The sequence below is a fragment of the Electrophorus electricus genome, chromosome 18, assembly GCF_013358815.1.
Source record: "Electrophorus electricus isolate fEleEle1 chromosome 18, fEleEle1.pri, whole genome shotgun sequence".
In the NCBI taxonomy this organism is placed as follows: Eukaryota; Metazoa; Chordata; class Actinopteri; order Gymnotiformes; family Gymnotidae; genus Electrophorus; species Electrophorus electricus.
The window spans coordinates 16,420,521-16,441,456 of record NC_049552.1 but is presented as its reverse complement, the minus strand read 5'-3'; the positions used below and the strand labels follow the sequence as shown (position 1 = coordinate 16,441,456).

At 44.7% G+C, this 20,936-nt stretch overlaps 2 protein-coding genes across 5 annotated transcripts; both read left to right on the top strand.

Moving 5' to 3' along the window:
• The first annotated feature begins 290 nt into the window (after positions 1–290).
• On the top strand, positions 291–5,872 carry abcf2a (ATP-binding cassette, sub-family F (GCN20), member 2a). 3 transcript variants are annotated; one of them, XM_027030382.1, is made up of 16 exons: positions 313–394; positions 1,027–1,170; positions 1,271–1,463; positions 1,654–1,866; positions 1,968–2,150; positions 2,446–2,617; positions 2,918–3,013; positions 3,265–3,367; positions 3,442–3,537; positions 3,640–3,759; positions 3,841–3,930; positions 4,349–4,459; positions 4,582–4,644; positions 4,750–4,878; positions 5,040–5,243; positions 5,357–5,464. In XM_027030382.1, exons 3-16 carry the CDS (start codon positions 1,322–1,324, stop codon positions 5,462–5,464), a joined length of 1,830 nt encoding a protein of 609 aa, XP_026886183.1. In that variant the 5' UTR covers positions 313–394; positions 1,027–1,170; positions 1,271–1,321. The 3 variants fall into 3 exon arrangements, with proteins under 3 accessions (XP_026886182.1, XP_026886183.1, XP_026886184.1); XM_027030381.2 differs by lacking the exon at positions 1,027–1,170 and having other exon boundaries at positions 291–394; XM_027030383.2 differs by lacking the exons at positions 313–394; positions 1,027–1,170 and having other exon boundaries at positions 1,322–1,463; positions 5,357–5,872.
• A 2,694-nt stretch (positions 5,873–8,566) lies between these two features.
• ttc19 (tetratricopeptide repeat domain 19) lies at positions 8,567–17,156 on the top strand. Of its 2 annotated transcripts, none has more exons than XM_035536522.1 (10): positions 8,567–8,672; positions 10,551–10,636; positions 11,011–11,121; positions 11,247–11,285; positions 11,408–11,464; positions 12,185–12,246; positions 13,381–13,475; positions 13,841–13,995; positions 14,492–14,654; positions 16,857–17,156. In XM_035536522.1, the coding sequence occupies exons 2-10, from the start codon at positions 10,571–10,573 to the stop codon at positions 17,021–17,023; spliced, it is 915 nt and encodes a 304-aa protein (XP_035392415.1). In that variant the 5' UTR covers positions 8,567–8,672; positions 10,551–10,570; the 3' UTR covers positions 17,024–17,156. The 2 variants fall into 2 exon arrangements, with proteins under 2 accessions (XP_035392415.1, XP_035392414.1); XM_035536521.1 differs by lacking the exon at positions 8,567–8,672 and adding an exon at positions 9,298–9,620.
• The last annotated feature ends 3,780 nt before the right edge of the window (positions 17,157–20,936 follow it).

Genomic DNA, 20,936 nt, shown 5'->3' with positions numbered 1-20,936 from the left:
TACTCCATATTAATCCACCAGGCTGTTTTCATTCATTGTTAAGTTAGATATTACTGCCTGCGACGCAGTTCACGCTAGTGCAGCCAGATACCTTCCGTACTTACACAACTACAGCTAACGTGTGTGTGTGTATATATGGTTAAAAGTAATGTTTAATTTCACTCATACAATCAACATTTGGTTTAAATCCAAGTTCCTTTGTAATAATGAATTCTCATCCTGTCCAATCAGGCTCCGGCGCCAGCTCTAGGAGGCGGAGCCTCGATGTATCCGAAAACGTCATTGGCCAGCGTACCGGTACGGAGGACACGCGCTGAGCGACGCCGCGATGTGTGCCACGAGACCGCTGCTTTGCTGCTAGCGCGCCGGGAGTGTTCGAGAAGAGGAAGAAAAGGTACCTACGAGGAGGCCCGCTTTAAATGACCCAGTTATGGCTGTAGGCAAACCAACGTCTGCTGACGCATTAAACGTTTTGTCTAGCGAACCTCGTATGATGTGCGTAATGAAGTTAGCTTATTTTAGCTCGAGCTTCAGCGTAGGCCGAGCTTTGCCGGTGGTGATCTCACAATGCGGCTCGTGGCCATCGAAACACGCGCAGCGACGTGGTCGGGATGTCTGTATAAACCGGTTACTACGTTTGCTGGCTTCAGTTAATCCGAGTTTCGCGGTTGAGGTGTGATGATCCTCGGCGTGAATCCATCGGTAATCTCGGTTGGCTACGATGGAGTTCCTCCGGGCTGACCAGGCTAGGTTAGCTTAGCATGGCAGCACGCGCATCGCGGGCCCTGCGCTATTACAGCGTAACAGATTTCAGGAAGCGGGCTGGTCACGCGTCTTCTCGCAGTGTTTACCTAATAAATGTAGTAGCGACATGCTTTTAACTTGGCCGGTCGCGCCATTTAGCGCCTGTAAAATAACTATAATGTATTTGGAGAGAGAAGAGCTTGCATAGAATTTCCATCTGCGTCAGTTGTAGGTAGACGATGATATACTAGCCGCTAACCTTACCATCTCTACATTGTCCAGCCGACCTACCCATGACCAGAAAATATTCACGCCCTAAAGTAACAGTGGCCAGCGTGTGTTCTCGTGTGTTGCTTCAGATGTTGGACTCGAGTTACAACCCCAGTGTGTTCAGAATTCTGCGGAGATCGGAGTGAAGCGTGTAGGGTGTGTGGTGATACACATCTGCTTTGGCACATTTTCTGGATGTTTCATGTTTGTTTGCGTGGAGGCTGCATGTGTTGATTGCTTCTGCCCTGTTCCTCAGATTGCTGTGCCTTCAGGGCATCTGTCTCTTACCTGAGGTGCCACAGCCGCAATGCCATCCGATTTAGCGAAGAAGAAAGCCGCGAAGAAGAAACAGGCGGCCAAGGCCCGACAGCGCCCCAAGAAACCCGAGGAGGTGAACGGGGACGGGGACAGACCTGGAAGTCAGGAGAATGATACATCTGAGATTAACGGTGAGGATGAGCCCTCACCTGAGGTTAGCATATGATGTTGAGACCCCACTACACTGATTCAGGTTATAGTGAAGCATTTAGTATAAAACTTTTAACTATGCCTAACATTAACATAAATTACTTGAAACTTAGTAAGATTTCCTAAGAGTCGTGTAAAAGGAGGTTACTGTTCGCCTGTCCCTCCTGCCAGGGGTTGCCAGCCTCACTCAGGAACTGGATGAGTTTGAGCTGAAGAAAATGGAGGCTCGTGCCGTAACAGGGGTTCTGGCGTCCCACCCCAACAGCACGGATGTGCACATAAGCAGCCTGTCGCTGACCTTCCACGGCCAAGAGCTGCTGAGCGACACCTGCCTGGAGCTCAACTCCGGTCGACGCTACGGCCTCATTGGGCTGAACGGAACGGGTGAGTTCTCGGGAAGGCGCGGGGCTCCTGTGGGGCTGAGGGTCGGGTCGGTCAGGGGGTTGTGGTTGAGCATCGTCCCATCCCTTCGTTTTGCCGTCCAGGTAAATCCATGCTGCTGTCGGCCATCGGCCACAGAGAAGTGCCCATCCCCGAGCACATTGATATTTACCACCTGACGCGCGAAATGGCTCCCAGCGAGAAGACGGCGCTGCAGTGCGTCATGGAGGTGGACAGTGAGAGGATCCAGCTGGAGAAGGAGGCTGAGAGGCTCGCTCACGAAGACTGTAAGATCTGCACTCCTCTCTGAGGCAAACTGCTGATTTCAACTTGGCTCTGCCTCTCAAAAGGGCGCACCACGTTTTCATGGGAGCCGTTCTGTTGGTGATGGCATCCTTTCCTAGGCGTGGTACAGTAGGGACCTCCTTCTGACTGCTCGCCTTGATGGTCTCTGTTGTCAAGGAGACACTCATAAATTGAGTGACAGATGCTTGTCAGAATGGGGTCTTTGGTCTCCTTGCGCATTTATTAGGCAAACACTCTTATTCCAGCTTTCTCTTCCGTCTCGTTCCTGCCTCTTAGCGGAGTGTGAGAAGCTGATGGAGCTGTACGAGCGTCTGGAGGAGCTGGACGCGGACAAGGCAGAGATGCGTGCCTCACGCATCCTACACGGCTTGGGCTTCAGCGCCGCCATGCAGCGTAAGAAGCTCAAAGACTTCAGTGGTGGCTGGCGCATGCGTGTAGCCCTTGCCAGGTAACACCCCGCCGCACGCGCCTTCCCCACCCTCCGCACGACCTTTTGAACACAGCTGAGCTTGTTTCAGTGCTGCTGAAAGATGATGCAACAAAAGGCCGAATGATAGCGTCGCCGCCTGGTGGAAACCCGCCACTGTGGTTGCGCGATGACAAAAAAAAAGTTAGAAGCGTGTATGTCTGATTTCTGCAGCTTTATTTTTTACATCCAAATGGTTTTCATGGTTGTGTCTGTCTTAAGTCATGCTGGTGGTATTATGAAGAGAGTCTAATTGTGTGTGTGTGTGGTCCCTGACCTCAGAGCCCTGTACCTCAAGCCCTTCATGCTGCTCTTGGATGAGCCCACGAACCACCTGGACCTGGACGCCTGCGTGTGGCTCGAGGAAGAGCTGAAGGAGTAGGTTTGCTCTTCTGTTCCCTCACTTTTGTCTGTCTAGTTTCTCGGGCTCGCTGCAACTTGCATGATGTGAACAAAAGGCCGAATTGTAGCTCCGCCGTCCAGCAGTTTGTTTCTTAGTGCGGCTGGCGCTTTGACAAAAACCAGACCGAAGCGTTTATCTGATCCGTTGGCACGGCCCCTCCAAAGTTCACCTAGAAATCTCTGTTTGTTGTTTCTATTTGTGCTATAATCCTTCCTTTGTCCTTCAGATTCAAGCGAATTCTGGTCTTAATATCCCACTCTCAAGACTTCCTCAATGGCGTGTGCACTAATATCATCCACCTGCACCAGCGCAAGCTTAAATATTACACGGTAAGAACCGTCTTACGCACTCACACCCGTGTCTAAGGGCAGGGGTAACTGATGGGGTCCGTGTCTCTGTGAAGGGTAATTATGACCAATATGTGAAAACGAGAGAGGAGATGGAAGAGAACCAGATGAAGCGATATAACTGGGAGCAGGACCAGATGGCTCACATGAAGGTGAGCTGTAACTCACGCGTTCATACAGACCAGCCATCTTGCCTTTATCTTTGTTGGTCGGTCTCGGCCTGCTAAAACGTGACTCCTCTTGCCCCCCTAAAGAACTATGTAGCGAGGTTTGGCCATGGTTCAGCCAAGCTGGCCCGCCAGGCTCAGAGCAAGGAGAAAACGCTGCAGAAGATGGTGGCCTCGGGGCTGACTGAGCGCGTCGTGAATGACAAGGTGAGTTGCAGCTGACTGTCCTGATGCAGCCTCTGAAGTGGTGGGTGCAGTATGGTGAAAACCGCTGTGTCTTCTGTCCAGACGCTGTCCTTTTATTTCCCTCCCTGTGGGAAGATACCCCCTCCTGTCATCATGGTCCAGAACGTCAGCTTCAGATACTCTGATGATTTGGTACGGACGCGCACGACACTTCATCCCCGTATCCGCTAGAAGCTTCTTTTCACACCATGCTAGAACTGTTAGGTTTGCTTGTTTGTTTGCAAACTTCTCTGCTAGAGGACAATAGTTGGTTTTCAAATGATTATTGTAAGCCTTTTGACTTGAGGGGTGTGTGTAGTTCCTTTGCAATCACATCTTGTTAAATTCTGATGAGGTGCTTTCTTTAAAAATGGTTCATTGATTGATTAATGTACTTGACTAGTAATCAGAAGGTTGCCAGTTCAAGTCCCACTAGTATCAGGTTGCCACTGTTGGGGGCCCCTGAGCAAGATCTTTAACACTCAAACACAGAAGTTCAGTCATAATTGTTAGTTGCTTTGGATAGAAGTGTCAGATAAATGCCATAAATGTATACATTTATTTTCTCCAGCCATTCATTTACAAAAACCTGGAGTTTGGAATTGACTTGGATACCAGAGTGGCCTTAGTGGGTCCAAATGGAGCTGGCAAATCTACACTACTGAAGCTGCTCACTGGAGAGGTGTGTGTTTTTCATAAGGCACCTAGCCATATGCAACCTTTGTGTGTTGGTGTGGAGTCTTGAAATTCCTAGCGTTTGAATTAATTTTGACTCGTGTTCTTCTGTTCATGGTTTCCGTGTAGCTCCTCCCCTCTGACGGGATGATTCGGAAGCACTCCCATGTCAAGATTGGTAGATACCATCAGGTACCACCAACCAGGCCAGCACACTACTGTAGTCCATGTTTCGTTCTGTTTTAAACTGATTGACATCAGACCGCTGAAATAATCGGATGGTCTCTTCGTCTGCAGCATCTGACAGAGCAGCTGGAACTGGACCTGTCTCCTCTGGAGTACATGATGAAGTGCTATCCAGAGATCAAGGAGAAGGAGGAGATGAGGAAGATCATTGGACGATATGGCCTCACTGGCAAACAGCAGGTCTGTTCTCCACTGGGGCTCGGAGACATTTGTCACGGATGGGCTAGCCACAAGCTGAATTCCTACTCAAGAGAAACCAAAGCACAGCATTAGCTGCGCTGTGTACCAAAGTGTCTGCTGGCATAGTGCCACTTCACACTGGTGACCGTTTCTGCTCTTAGGTGAGTCCCATCAGGAACCTGTCGGATGGTCAGAAGTGCCGCGTCTGCTTTGCCTGGCTGGCTTGGCAGAACCCTCACATGCTCTTCCTGGATGAGCCCACCAACCACCTGGACATCGAGACCATCGACGCGCTGGCTGACGCCATCAACGAGTTTGAGGGGGGCATGATGCTCGTCAGCCACGACTTCCGGCTCATCCAGCAGGTACTTCCTGTTTTAAAAACAAATCACGGAACAGTGCGAATTCTCACAGTAGTTGAGAAGTGGTTTGTTTTGGAGAATGCAGAGAAGTTTTCAGCTTGTTTTCTTCCCAACAGGTAGCACAGGAGATCTGGGTTTGTGAAAAGCAGACCATCACCAAGTGGAACAGAGACATCTTGGCCTACAAAGAACATCTGAAATCCAAAATTGACAAAAGCGCATGATCTATACACACTGCATCTTCTGTCTGACGTCTGTGTAGCCAGCGTCTTCACAGTTGCTGTCCTAACATGAAGCGCATGTTAAAGATTACAGCTAGAAGAGCCTTGTGACAGAGTCAAGCACTGGTTGAGTGTTTTGGGTTTTTTTGGTTGGTGCATCTTTTCAGGATTTATTTATATATATATATATATATAAGAAATCAATGCGGATGTGCCCGTAAACATTTTAATACAATATTCATTTCACAGGACAAATGCTTAAATATTACAGATTAAGTCATTTACAGCGCTCTCAGAGCTTTTCTTTTTTTTATTTTAATTTTTTTCCCCAAGTATTATTTAATGCTGTATCTGCAATAATGGAATTGTCTGAATTGTAAGTGTATTAAAGTACTTTTCCTGATAACCAGATTTGCCTGATTACTGTTTTTTGCACAGTATTGTCGGTTTTCTCTCTCGTGGAATGCTTTGCCTAACACAAATTTAGCTATGTAGGAGACATTTCTGTTTTTTTTTGTTTTATTTTTTTTTTTCCCGCTTACATATTCTTTAATGTGAGATTTTATAAACTTTCGAGAATTCAGTATGGTAATGCTGGCCCAGATGTCTTGTACAGTTAGGCAGTTACCCAGCCTACCCAGTTTACACTGTTTAGATCCACTCCAGTCCAGTTAACATAACTACAGCGAACAGGTGTTTTCCAGGCTTTTACACCACACATGCAGCAGACACTAATACGCCTAAATGTTAGGATTTGTTTTTCTTTGTTTATTGTAATGAGAACTTAAGGTTGCCCTTTCACCTTCCAGAGTGAATTATTTATGTTCTTAATTTTAAAAAACATTGAATAGGCAATTGTGTGTCCGCGAGACGTGATCTGTCCGTGTCCTGTTCTAAAAAGCAGTTATTGTGTGTAACCTGCCCTAACTGGTGCACCTACAGCCTACGTTGGGACAGTATATTTAAATGAACTGGAAATTTTATCAGCATTTATTTTTCCTTTTTTTCCCAATAATGTATTTCACGTGAAATGGAAAACTGGTACATTTGATTCATGTTCCACTGAGTCCCCCATAGAGGCAGTGATGACAGCTCGTACAGAATCGGACACATCGCGGCCACTGGGTGACGGCGTGATGCCTGTTTCAGAACAAAGGATCTTTGGGAAAATGACTTCTTGGTCCTTTTAATGTGTCTCTTATCAGTGGCTAATACTGCTGCATTGGTGTTATGTGTAATGCCTGTGTGTTTGCCAAATGTATGCAATTTAACCATGTCTGTACAAACCTGCCAATAGCAGATTTGTTGTATACTGTGGTGTAGTTGGCATATGCCAACTGCCCGTTTCACATAATCAAATGGTGGTGTGGTTTTTCTGCGCTTTTTATTTGTTATTTTGAGAATGTAAATGCACGTTTTTAATTAATAACCATTTTAAAGCTTTTAAATACTGATGTTATTTAGAGGAAATTAAACTCGAAACTGACAGTGGTCTCATGAAATGCACTAGATTATGCATTTGATTCTTACAAGCCTATTGGATGCCTAATCTTCCAAATCCCTAATGTCCAACCCCTGATCATTCACTCTCTTGCCTTGTGAATGATCATGGATTTATCTGTGGTTTATCAGAGATATGTGTGAATAGTTTGCTTACACACTCAGCATTACAGAGACAAAAGAAAGCTTTTTGATTAAGTTTAAAGCACTTAATGAATACTTGTTCATTTCTTTAAACTAATGTTTATACAAGTAATACAAGTCATCTTTTTTTGGTAGATAGGTTCACGTATTTGTACATTCTGTTCCTATCAGTTCAAACACATTAACCTGAAGCATCAAGATAGATTGTGTGGGACGGAATGATTTTGCTTTTATTCAAACGTGAGCTAAAGAGGGAGTAGTTCTCTGTTGAATCAGCAGACTGAAACAACTTCATATGAACACTTAAATGTACAATCTTACCCATAACTGGGCCAACATGCTTCTCTATCTCGCTTCAAAGGGTCACTCGTACTCCGTATAACCGTATAAGCATTTGTCTCGTGACAGAGAAATCTAAACAGGACACAAGCTCATTTATTTCAACATGTTTTAAAAGCAAGGGCACGATTGGAGTTTTGATTCTTAAATTTTTTCCAGTACTTACTGCACGATCTGTGAGACTGTGGCGAAATCGCTGAGTTCTGCCCACTGTCTACTAATCTAGAGTTAACATGTGCCACCTCCGCACTCTACAGCAACTCATAGCAGGTTAGTGGTGATGTAACAGCTGGGATATGATGAAATAATACATTTTGTAACTGTATTTGTTCATTAATGCAATAAATAAAGGTATCAAGAAAAAAGGTATCAAGAAAGTTGTCTTGGTGCGTGAATGTGCTGCTCAAATTGTGATTAAAAACTCTGTTTAGGTAATGTATTCACACATTTAGGTTCTGTATTAACAAATCTTGACGTTAAAGATTGTATTCACATATTTGGGTTCTTTATTAACAAATCTTGACGTTAAAGATTGTATTCACACATTTAGGTTCTGTATTAACAAATGTTGACGTTAAAGATTGTATTCACACAACGGCTGTCCATTGGCTCTATTCTTGGTCTCTTTTCATTTATATGCATCTTCTTGGTGCCATTATCTGCCAACATGGTTTCCAGTTAAAGTTTTATGCAGATGAAGCACAGATCTGTATTAGCACATCTCTCTACCCACAGAGCCTCTGTGGCCTTGGTCCCACGCTGAAATTCTCCTTCCATTCAGTCCCTTCAACAGACCTATGCCCAACATTTTATATTTTTTAAATATGACAATATTAATATCAAATTTAGTATCAATTTTCGATGTTTGTTTTCAAAAACATGCATCAGGATTTTGCTGCCAACCAAATCAAACTATGGAAACAAATCAACGATTAAACAAAAAATCCTGAAGCCCATTAATGCCCCATCTTAGCCTCTCTTTTGAAGTCAAAATGGATGCTCTTATGCAGCACACACACATCTAGAGTGGCCTGTGATAACCCCTAAAAATGGAACACTAGCAGAACGCATCCAGCTAACAGAGCTTTGATCTAGAATTTGATCTAGAAATACATAATAATGTTTTACTCTCCAAACGTGACATCTGCCCGCAGCATTTAAGCCTGGTAGTGTACAGAAAACATGAAACTCATCTTTCTGGCTCTTTAAAGTGCTGACCACGGACAACGTAAGTCGTTTTTCTATTTGCTGTTTTCATAATGTTGCAAATGTCCTAACTGACAAGCATTCAGAGCGCAGACTTTATATGGTTAGACTTTCTACAGTTAGATTTTATGCAGTTAGACTTTCTACAGTTAGATTTTTTGTGGTAGATGGAGTAGGAGGTGATCTGATAAACCAGTGAAATACAAGGCATTTGTATTGACAAAAAATGATATTTAAAATTGTTCAGTGGAAAGTAACTACCAGTTTCCTCCAGAAATGTTTCCTTGCCTCCATAGCTTTGCTCATTGGGGATCTGAACCCAAACCGAAAGCTGCTTTGTGACAACTCATGTTGTAATAAGTGCTATTTAAATACATTTGACTTGACTTGTTCATTACAGACTGTTTTTACTTTTATGTTGCTTATGAATTTCTTTTTTTTTTCTTGAACAGAAAGTCACTATATAAAATAAACTTTTTTTTTTTTTACTTTAGAATGCATTTCACAAAAAATCACCAAAAAAAACTTTTTTACCAGTATATATATACACACACACATTTATTTATTCATTTACTAGGCATCTATTTAAGGTTCAAACACTGTACATTTCGTCTGAATTTGGTCCATTTGACGTTTTGAGTTGACTAACCCCAGCCTGCCATGCCACGTGACTATATAACGTCATTGCACGCTCTTAAAAGAAACATGGCGCTCCCCTCCAGCTGTCGCCTGTTTTCACAAACAGCTTGTTCTCACGTGCTAAGACAGGGACGGAGACGTTGTTGGCTTCCTGGATTATCTCCTTGCAGAACGCACACGATGTATCGGGGGATATCGTTAATCTCGCCCGTGGGTCACTCTCAGGGACGAACGTCATTCAGATTGTGCACAAGCGCGCGGCGCGCGGATGAGAGGAGCGGGACGACACGCGCGACTCGCTCGCGCTGTGTTGCCCTGTGGAGCGCCGTGGGTAAGCGTGCATTACGTCATCTCACGAGCTCCACTTCGTCTGTCCGGTGCCGGTATGACTAGCGTTGTCCTTTCTGTCCGCCCCCGCTAATTTAAGATTGCGTGTCCCGTTTGTACGTTCCGTTCTTTCTGCTGACAAAGCCACTGGGGAGACGGCCAAGCTAATAGACTTAAAGAAACAACTCGCCCATTTGCTCAGGTTTACTTCAGAGTCTCGGTTACATCCAGGCTGTTGGGTGTCAGTATCATTACCGTTTGATAACGTGAAGAATAGTCATTGCAAATAAAAGACTCATTTTACTACCAAACGCTACCAAACAGTATTTATGAAAGTGTTTTTTTTTCCTATAAAGTGCAGCTCACGTGAAATGAGGAGTCAAATTATTTCGTAGCCCTCAAATGAAGCAGTTTATGCTCCCCACATGGAGGCAGTCATGTTTAAAATAGTACAGAATCTCTGAAACATCCAGGCCACTAGGTGTCAGTATAATGCTGTCAGTTTCATAATTTGAGGATGACTTATTGCTCCTTTAAAGTTACTTGTCTCGTCTTTTGGAAATTGTTTCGAGATCAAAAGCATGTGATTAACCGAGTTAATGGTGCATGTGTATTATTTGAGAAAATGCATGAAGAAATGTATAAAATGCTTCTTTAAGAAAGACGTATCTTCCAGCCTGATGCCATCATGATCACAGTGATGCTGGATGTTCTGTCTGTCACTGTTTATCTCTGGATGTTCTGTCTGTCACTGTTTATCTCTGGACCCACATCTTTTTAAAGTGTCTGCTTACAAAAAGTTATTATTTTTCATGTACTTGGGTGTACCCGTTATTTTGGCAGGCCTATTTGTGACGTTAGCTATTACAACAAGCTTTTGCATCTATTTCCCCCCCATTTCCTGATTATATAAAACCTTTTTTTTTGTCCCAAGCATTCTCACTGTTTGGAAGCATGGATAAGAGAACTGAGGAACAGAAGACAGAGGATGAGATTGTTCTCCTCTTAAGGAAAGCAAAGGTAGCTCCTTGAGCAGTGCCGTGTTATCACGAGGGTCTGTGTAGACACATGGAGCTCCTGTGTAATGTCAGGTCACTTTTAACTTGTAATGTTCACAATCTTTTGTATTAATTTGCAGCTTTATTATACGAAACCAATCCTGATGTAAACAGACGTGATCCCACACGTCTCACCACACTTTCTCCCACAAATTACATGTAAAACACACATAAAATGTCGTGTTTTTACGGAAGATTTACAAAAACTGTTTGCTTAAATTGGTTGTTTGGTTGTAATCGAAATGGATGAAGGGTAATTCATACTTGCCCTGAATCTATATGAAGGAGATCAACACACATAATAAGGTAATAATAGTTTGTTTCTGTTATTCACAGTACAACATGATGCTGGGAGAACTAGACGCAGCAAACAGCTTCTTGCATAAAGCGCTTGGACTTGCCCATCAGAGTCAAAATAAGGATGCCATCCTCTACGCCTACAGCCTGGTACAGCTCTGTGTCCTTGTGAATTGAGCCATATCACTGTATCGGGCGGAACCAGAATAGTGTTCGGTGTGTGTAAGTCACAGAGTGGCTGGTGTCTTAGTCATTTGAACATTCTTCCCCCACAGATGGCTAACCTGGCCTTTGTACAGGGTCAGCTGGACAATGTGAGTAAGAGGGACGACATTTCCTTCTCGTCCCTCTGCCCTGCCCCCACTTTGCCCTTTGACCTTTGACGTCCAAGACAGGACAGGTGCGTGACCCCTGTGCTGTTCTCCTCCACCCGCAGGCTGAGAAACTCTTCAAAGCAGCCATGAGTTTCATGCTGTCCGGCGGAACGCCAGAGGTGAGTGAGTGTGTGAGTTTGCTGCTGGCTGGGGGAATTCCACAGGTAGGCGATTATGTGGGATGTGAGTGTGTGTGTGTTATCTTTAAGGTCTTTGACATGTATAATACTGTATAAAAATATTAGATGTGTTAGGATACCCAAGAAGTTATACATTTCCTATCTGTGCATTAGTGGTTATTAGCATGTAAAAACACTGTATAACAGATAAACAATTAATACAATAAAACACTACTGCAAATAACGCGTAATACAATAAAAAGTAGGAAAATCTCTCCTGTGTTTCTGTAAAAGATATTTTATATCCTGTGATATGGCTAGAACAACACGGGTTTGGTTCCCAAAGCTCTTCGCAAGTTTGACTTGCAAGTGTTTCAGTATGATATGTTAAGACCTACATGTGCTCATATATAAACTGGCCAGAACAGAGCCCGCTCTGCACACCTGCACCTGCGACATCACCTGCACAGAGGGGAAATGACCAGCTAAAACCAGGAGGATTTACCGTTTGGCCACGTTTTATCAAATAAATCCTCAATGTTCTTAGGTGAACTAAGGCTTTGCCATACTGCAGTGTATATATTCACCTACAGATGGCATGAATATGACTCTTAATTTTATTTGTGTGTTTTTTATTATTTTGGTTATGCATTCTCTGTTTGTGCTACAGTATGTCTTTATGACCTGTGCCTGTTTTCTGTGTATGATTCATGGTAACAGGATGACAATGCAATCATTGAAATGTCCCTGAAACTGGCCAGCATATATGCCTCTCAAAACAAGTGAGTTCCTGCCCTTCTCTGTCAGAAAATAAAGTGGATAGTCTGTTATATTGTTATTAATTTACAGTGGCTTGTTAAATCTATCTTTTGCAAAGAAAAAAAGAAAAGAATAGCTTTTAACCTGTTTAGGTTAACCCTAACCCCAACCCTAACCATATCCATAACCCTAACCCTTTTAACCTGTTTAGGTTAACCCCAACCCAACCCCAACCCTAACCATAATGCTAACCCCAATCCTAACCTTAAATCTAACTCCAACCAAAGCCTTAACCATGACCCTGACCCTGACCCCAACCCCGACCCTAACCCTAACCCTAGGGTACATGTTACAACCCTGACAAGGCAGTGAGGTCACAACAGCGATGTGATGGTAAGACTGATAGCTGATAGTGGGATGGTATGTATGGTATGTGGAATCACTTAACAACAAACTAGTAGATGAGGTGTATTGAATAAAACGCACACACACACAAACACACTTGATTAGCTTCAGGAATGGCTGAATGCAAGCATAACAAACAAAACCTACACTACAAAAGAAACACCACATCTAATTGCACTTAACAAAACAAAAATAAAATACAATCTTACACTAACTCCCTGACAATAAACAGAAAATAACCTCGATCCCAAACAAACAGGAACCACTCTCTACAATCAGTAACTATATACATAAACATACACTAGAACATGTACTCTAACACAGGGATCACAATTAAAACAACACAGTGAAATCCAGTGAATGCTTACATACAAACCTACATATACACAACAAAAGCTGACTACGGATATCAAAAGACAAGATAAGCACAGCCAAGATCACAAAAACCAAACAAACATATTGTATACTAAGATACTAAGGCAAACCACACAAAGTTCTGCTGACACTAGTGTAAGTTTGGACAGGCTGCTGTATTCTCCCAGCAGGGTCCTTATACAGGCCACAGAAATCACATAAGGCGAGATGCACAGGACGGCAACATAGACCAGACGTGAATCTATGCACTGTTGTACTTTCTAGGACCATAAAATAACCATTTTAAGACACATATTTACATTCATTCATTCAACCGTTTGATTGAAGTGTCATTCCAGTGTTTCCTGTTAGTTTCAACACTTTGTTGTTTTGTATAGGAATGAGTTGGCAGAACATGGATTTCAGTTCTGCACAGAGTCACTAGAGGCCAAGATTGAGAAACACCAGGCTCTTCCTGCATATGCTGTGTCAGGTATCACAGCACTGTCACACGCCCAGGATCTCCATCTGGGACAGAATGCAGGATTGGATTTAGATGACTTTAGTGAAGATGAGTTACCCTTATTGCCACAGAAATATTGCCCCAGCCAGACTGTTTTTCACCTTATAAATAAAATGTGATTGCTATAATGTTCTTGTCTATAACTTCCATTTAGGCTATATGACAATACAACTGACAGCAGATCAGTCAGAGTATTGATCCAGAGGTCTAACTTTACCGTGTAGGCATTTGGGGAAACTTAAAGATTTTAGTTATCTTGTACTATTTTTGTGGCTTTAAAAAAACCCTGCAAAATTAAGTGACCTGTGATATGATGTGTGATGTGGCTCCGGCAGAAGACGAACGGAAGAATACGCGACTGCTCCTTGGCCTCAGCCTGGACACACGTGCACGCTACCTGACGGCAGCAAGACGCTTCACGGCTGCCTGCAGGGACTACCACCGTGCCCTGATCATCTGCCAGGAGGAGCAGGGTGAGGCCCATCCACAGGTACCCTGGCCCAGCCTCAGTTACTCTGTTGCAGTTATTGTCCGGGCAGGACTGCCAGCATGACTCAGTGAGGTACCCACACTTTGATCTTTTACGCTGCTCAGTGAAGCATCAGTACAGAGCATGGTACTACATATGGTCTATTCCAATCAAGTTCCTCTGCCCTGGTATGTCGACTGGGTACATGTGTTTCTACTGTCATCCAGCTCTTTTCCTGATTTGTGTTGTACACTGCACATATATTCTTCTGTTTGTATTTATTGATTTTATTGATGATGGCCTTGTCCTTTGTTCACATTTGTATGTTGTCATAAATGTATGAAGCTTTCCATACACTAGACTCGTTACTATTTTATACAGTTGTGTGTACATGAATTAACGAGCAGGAAATGAATTAAAGCTCTGAGCTAATAATGAGCTAATCTCTGTGGTTTAAGAGGAGCTGTGAGCTGATGGCCGTGATGCCCCAGATTGGTCGTCTCTGTCCTGTTTCCAGACACTGGTGCTGATGAGTGACCTGGCCACAGTGCTGGACCTCCAGGGGAAGCACGAGGAGGCTCTGGCCCACGTGCACAGGGCTGTGACGCTATCCCAGGTGGCCGGCCACCCTGACCAGCACGTCCTGCTGGGCAACATGGCAGGCATTCTGATGCACAAAGGTCAGGGGTCGGGTGTCTCTCATGCATGGGCACCTTTTTGTCTTGGTATTCGCAACTTTGCCACAGTGTTTTGCTAATCAAATGATTGTGGATGGGTGTTGGTTTATGCTTCGTTAGTAAATAGATTAAGGATTTAGAGCCTTTTGATCATATGTGTTATGTGGTGTGGTCCAGGTGTGTGTGTGTGCTGATGGCTGTGGTGTGCTGTGGTCCAGGTGTGTGTGGTGTGCTGTGGTCCAGGTGTGTGTGTTTGCTGATGGCTGTAGTCCAGGTGTGTGTGTTTGCGGATGGCTGTGGTGTGCTGTGGTCCAGGTGTGTGTGTTTGCTAATGGCTGTGGTCCAGGTGTGTGTGTTTGCTGATGGCTGTGGTCCAGGTGTGTGTGGTGTGCTGTGGTCCAGGTGTGTGTGTTTGCTGATGGCTGTGGTGTGCTGTGGTCCAGGTGTGTGTGGTGTGCTGTGGTCCAGGTGTGTGTGTTTGCTGATGGCTGTGGTGTGCTGTGGTCCAGGTGTGTGTGTTTGCTGATGGCTGTGGTGTGCTGTGGTCCAGGTGTGTGTGTTTGCTGATGGCTGTGGTCCAGGTGTGTGTGTTTGCTGATGGCTGTGGTGTGTGTGTTTGCTGATGGCTGTGGTGTGCTGTGGTCCAGGTGTGTGTGTTTGCTGATGGCTGTGGTGTGTGTGTTTGCTGATGGCTGTGGTGTGCTGTGGTCCAGGTGTGTGTGTTTGCTGATGGCTGTGGTGTGTGTGTTTGCTGATGGCTGTGGTGTGCTGTGGTCCAGGTGTGTGTGTTTGCTGATGGCTGTGGTGTGCTGTGGTCCAGGTGTGTGTGTTTGCTGATGGCTGTGGTGTGTGTGTTTGCTGATGGCTGTGGTGTGCTGTGGTCCAGGTGTGTGTGGTGTGCTGTGGTCCAGGTGTGTGTGTTTGCTGATGGCTGTGGTGTGCTGTGGTCCAGGTGTGTGTGTTTGCTGATGGCTGTGGTGTGTGTGTGTTTGCTGATGGCTGTGGTGTGTGTGTTTGCTGATGGCTGTGGTGTGCTGTGGTCCAGGTGTGTGTGGTGTGCTGTGGTCCAGGTGTGTGTGTTTGCTGATGGCTGTGGTGTGCTGTGGTCCAGGTGTGTGTGTTTGCTGATGGCTGTGGTGTGTGTGTTTGCTGATGGCTGTGGTGTGCTGTGGTCCAGGTGTGTGTGTTTGCTAATGGCTGTGGTCCAGGTGTGTGTGTTTGCTGATGGCTGTGGTCCAGGTGTGTGTGGTGTGCTGTGGTCCAGGTGTGTGTGTTTGCTGATGGCTGTGGTGTGCTGTGGTCCAGGTGTGTGTGGTGTGCTGTGGTCCAGGTGTGTGTTTGCTGATGGCTGTGGTCCAGGTGTGTGTGTTTGCTGATGGCTGTGGTGTGTGTGTTTGCTGATGGCTGTGGTGTGCTGTGGTCCAGGTGTGTGTGTTTGCTGATGGCTGTGGTGTGTGTGTTTGCTGATGGCTGTGGTGTGCTGTGGTCCAGGTGTGTGTGTTTGCTGATGGCTGTGGTGTGTGTGTTTGCTGATGGCTGTGGTGTGCTGTGGTCCAGGTGTGTGTGTTTGCTGATGGCTGTGGTGTGTGTGTTTGCTGATGGCTGTGGTGTGCTGTGGTCCAGGTGTGTGTGTTTGCTGATGGCTGTGGTGTGTGTGTTTGCTGATGGCTGTGGTGTGTGTGTTTGCTGATGGCTGTGGTGTGCTGTGGTCCAGGTGAGTGTGGTGTGCTGTGGTCCAGGTGTGTGTGTTTGCTGATGGCTGTGGTGTGCTGTGGTCCAGGTGTGTGTGTTTGCTGATGGCTGTGGTGTGTGTGTGTTTGCTGATGGCTGTGGTGTGTGTGTGTTTGCTGATGGCTGTGGTGTGCTGTGGTCCAGGTGTGTGTGGTGTGCTGTGGTCCAGGTGTGTGTGTTTGCTGATGGCTGTGGTGTGCTGTGGTCCAGGTGTGTGTGTTTGCTGATGGCTGTGGTGTGTGTGTTTGCTGATGGCTGTGGTGTGCTGTGGTCCAGGTGTGTGTGGTGTGCTGTGGTCCAGGTGTGTGTGTTTGCTGATGGCTGTGGTGTGCTGTGGTCCAGGTGTGTGTGGTGTGCTGTGGTCCAGCTGTGTGTGTTTGCTGATGGCTGTGGTGTGCTGTGGTCCAGGTGTGTGTGGTGTGCTGTGGTCCAGGTGTGTGTGTTTGCTGATGGCTGTGGTGTGCTGTGGTCCAGGTGCATTTGAGGAGGCCCTGAAGCTGTATGAGGAAGCGCTGGCACTGGCACGGGCGGCTGGTGATGAGGAGGCAGTCCAGCAGCTGGAAGAGGGGCTCCAGGAGCTGGACAGGAGGTGCAGGGAGGAGAGGCGGAGCTCCAGCAGGGACCCGCCCACAGAGCACTGACTCCACCTTCAGACTTTCAAGCACAACTCATATACTGAACAGGATTTAACTGTTGGATTGGCTGGTGATTAGACTACTGGGTTCTGAGATGTCAATTTTGAAAAAGAAAATAAAATTGTCCAGAAGCACTTTTCTTCAGTTTCTTTGTTTTTTGTCGTGGAAAATCCGAATTGGGAAAGACAGCATGAGATGATGGGAAGTGACGATAGAGAGACTTTTCCGACATGACCACTTGTCATGTCTGGACATTTTTGTACATAATGTACATAAGAGAAGCTCATCAGAGACTTGTTATTCTGCACAGGGGCCTAGTAACATCTCTCATGGTTTTCCCTGTGTTTGATGTAGCTGGTGATATAGTAAACCCAAATCAACCCAAAATTGTGTGTGGTATTAACTGAGTTATGTGTTTCAGCATTAGTATTAATTAGTTGGGCAAGGCTCAGCTCAACAGTCCAGGCTGCTCCTGTATGACAACTGCACAGAACACTGTAGAGACTGTCGACGTCACCACTGAACCTCGCTGAATAAAATCAATATCAGGAGGTTCTTAAAAAGGGCTAACAACCCGAAATCCTGTTCAGACTGTGCAGCTGTTATAACCACTTCACTGTGACAGAAGAGGTTATTTTCTCTTTACCATTCTGTTCTTGAAACATCTGATGTTCTTACAGGAAGCACTGTTTCTCACCTTTGGGACAGACCTACAATCTGAAATGCGACATTTATGCAAATATTAAATATTACTGTGTTTTCTTAGAGGCGTTAAAAATATATCATGAGCACTCGTGGGCAGAGGAGCCGTTAAACCTGTTCTGACTGTGCAACACTTATACAACAGGTAAGTGGTGGGGAGCTCTGTGGGGAGCTCCCTTCTTACACAGCAGAGACAAATGAGTCTTGATGCAAACATCACCACAGTGCGTGTTTACCCAGGACCGAGAATGACGCAATGTACACAACCTGGGAACAGCTGCAGCTTCAAACTCATTAATGTTCAACAGGTATTTCGCTGTACGAGTGACAGAATAGCTATTGTCCTCATGTGTTTCTAGAGTGGGTATCTTATCTACTCCTAGACATTCATTCAGTAGTACTATAAATTAGTGAAAACAATAATAGATACTGCTTTATTAAGACACAATGATGATCAGACTTGTCTCTTCATACATCAACAAAATGGCAGGAACAGGGAAAACAACTAATTTCTGCTGCATACCCCTCTGCATGTGGAACCAACTGCTGCATCCTTTCAGATAGGAGTTAAAAATCATTGGGATTATGTTAATCATTGGGGTTATGTTAATCAATGGGGTTATGTTAATCATTGGGGTTATGTTAATTGTTGGGGTTATGTTAATCATTGGGGTTATGTTAATTGTTGGGGTTATGTTAATCATTATGTTAATTGTTAGTCCCTCATGCTCGTCAGCATCATTCAGAGACATTCTCGTGACCTGGCTTTCATGAAGTACCGTGTCATCATGTTCCATTGTGCTCAGTCACTCTCCCTGCAAGACAAACGGGATCGTCTGTGCTTGCACTAACTAGTGCAGGAGAGGAGTAGTGAACTGCCATATCTCTGGGCTTATGTCCCATGACTTATGTACATGATCAATGCCATTTGATGATGCAGACACGCCTTTTTTCCATATTCCCATGAGGGATTTCCGCGGAAGCTGAGGTAGTATCCGTTGTTTATCCTTCCTAATGAGGAGTTGAGCATTGCTGATCTGTAGCTGAGGTTTCCATCACCCACCAGGCAAAGATCACACTGAGAGTGCCAAGCACCGCCTCCAATCTCCTCTTTCTCACTGTATCATCACAACCTGCAGCCCAGTAATTATGGGCTTAAATATCCTCTCACCATTTTGCCGACCACAATAACACATTGAGATTGTTAACAGAGATGCCTGCGTGCAAACCAGTTTGTGTTATGTTGCCATTCAAATCTCACACCAAAATAACCTGGATCAGCCTGTTCCTTCCCTGTGTGGTCATTTGATCTGAACATTAATTGCTATCTGAACTCCAGTGGCTGTAGGGAACAGAGATTCATCAGCCCATTCCATCATGCCATAGACGTTTTTAAATGTTCTCCTAAAGCAAGGTTTCACCTCCTGTGACACTGTCACGTTCTCTGCTCAGAGCTGCTTAAGAAAGCACCCACCCATTCTGGTGGTGGAAGGCACCTCTTTTGCGGTGCTGTGTTGTGCAAGGAAAATAAATTTTTTACTATTCCTGCGCACTGAAACCTTGGTTTAATGTTCAACAAGTGAAAAAGGTGGTGAGGTAGTGGTGGAGTTTGTCCCCTTTCTCTGAATTTCTGGCCATTTTTCTTTTCAGGGAATCCTAAAATGCCACTGGAAGCACATTTTTAAAATACTGAACTGACCACAAATGCAGGCTCAGTTGGCCTGGCCTATCTGATAAGACTGGCCTCTCTGGTGTTCATATGACTGTTAGGTGCTGTAGTTCTTGTAAGCACACACTCTTAAGTTATAACATATCTGCATCTCAGACTACACATGAAATGCATTAGCACAACTGGTCCTCAATCTTTTGAAGTTCACATATCATTCCATTGCTGCGCTCCCTTCATTCGCTTCCAGCAGCTGCACACATCAGAATCAAAACCTTGGTGCTCCCCTACAAAGCCAAAAATGGACCAGTCTCTCATGATGTCCCATACGTGATGTCAATGGCAAAAGCCCGATTCATACCTCGAGTACTCAGAACCTCCGCTTGAAATACCATGCTTCAAGTCTCATGGAAGACAAGCACTGAGACTATTCTCTGTCCTGGCTCCTAGATGGTGGAACGAACTTCCTCTGGCTGTCCAGACTGCAGAGTCCCTTGCAGTCTTCAAACACAAACTGAAGCTCCATCTATTTGTGGAATATTTAAATGACCACTGATCCTGCTCCCGTGTTAACTAACGAAAACTCCAGTACTTATTGTAGGGTATTGTTTATTACATTAATGTTGACTGCATTTATGTTGACTAACTCTAGTACTTATTGTTCTCTCTTATAGAGCTTATATGTGTTTTGCACTTCTAGGCATCAGTATTGATCACTATATTTCAACAGTATTCTAGTTCACTGGTATCTTGGACTCTAACCTACTGTACTGTACTAGGATGTATTCTATGAGGAAATGACAAAGCACTTTTGTAAGTCACTCTGGATAAGAGCCTCTGGTAAACGCCGTAAATGTAAATGTTCTCTATATTGCTGCAGGAACATACAAGGCACATATCACTTGCTCTCTTTTCCCACACTAACCAGTACATTCTACCAGAGGACCTAATGTCACTTTAGCTGTACAAATAAACATTTAAGACCAAAGCATTTTCCATTTATTGAATTCCTACACCATGGAAAAGGTACACAGTGTCAGCACAGGGGACGTATGGGAGCCGTTAGGTCATTTCTGCCCTGTATTACCCCGAGTCTTCTCACAGAATTAGCTGTCTTTGTATTTCTGTGTTTGAGGTAATATTTAGAAAATGAAACCAAACGTAATATTCTGAAATCCCAGCTGAAGCCATGAAGTCTCCTTTGCAAGCTGGGATGAATTCCAGATGTTGAGACTTGTCTGTGGCATGTTTTGACTTCAACAACACACACACACACACAAACACACACACATTCCCCAAACTTGCCTCTACTTATAGGTTAAGCATTAATGTGCTCATGAAAATCTACTATAAACGAAAATTGACCAACCCACAATGTTCCATCCCAAATGAGTAGCAAATAGCAGTTCACATATTAGAGAGGCTGAACTTTTAGAGTGTAAGTGTGCATCGAATGCCATCTTTTGTAATACATATTTTGCATTTGGTCTGTGACTGCAGCTCTGAATGTTTTTAATTTGGAGCTCTTTCATGTCTGGGATTATCTTGAGC

Bases quoted from the DNA above. Each gene is read 5' to 3' on its own strand.
- ttc19 (XM_035536521.1), top strand. From the start codon at position 9,311: ATGCCACGTGACTATATAACGTCATTGCACGCTCTTAAAAGAAACATG. The intron at 12,247-13,380 runs GTGAGTTCCTGC...TGTTTTGTATAG, and splicing joins ATATATGCCTCTCAAAACAA to GAATGAGTTGGCAGAACATG. The intron at 14,655-16,856 runs GTCAGGGGTCGG...GCTGTGGTCCAG, and splicing joins AGGCATTCTGATGCACAAAG to GTGCATTTGAGGAGGCCCTG.
- abcf2a (XM_027030383.2), top strand. From the start codon at position 1,322: ATGCCATCCGATTTAGCGAAGAAGAAAGCCGCGAAGAAGAAACAGGCG. The intron at 3,760-3,840 runs GTGAGTTGCAGC...TCTTCTGTCCAG, and splicing joins AGCGCGTCGTGAATGACAAG to ACGCTGTCCTTTTATTTCCC. The intron at 4,460-4,581 runs GTGTGTGTTTTT...GTTTCCGTGTAG, and splicing joins TGAAGCTGCTCACTGGAGAG to CTCCTCCCCTCTGACGGGAT.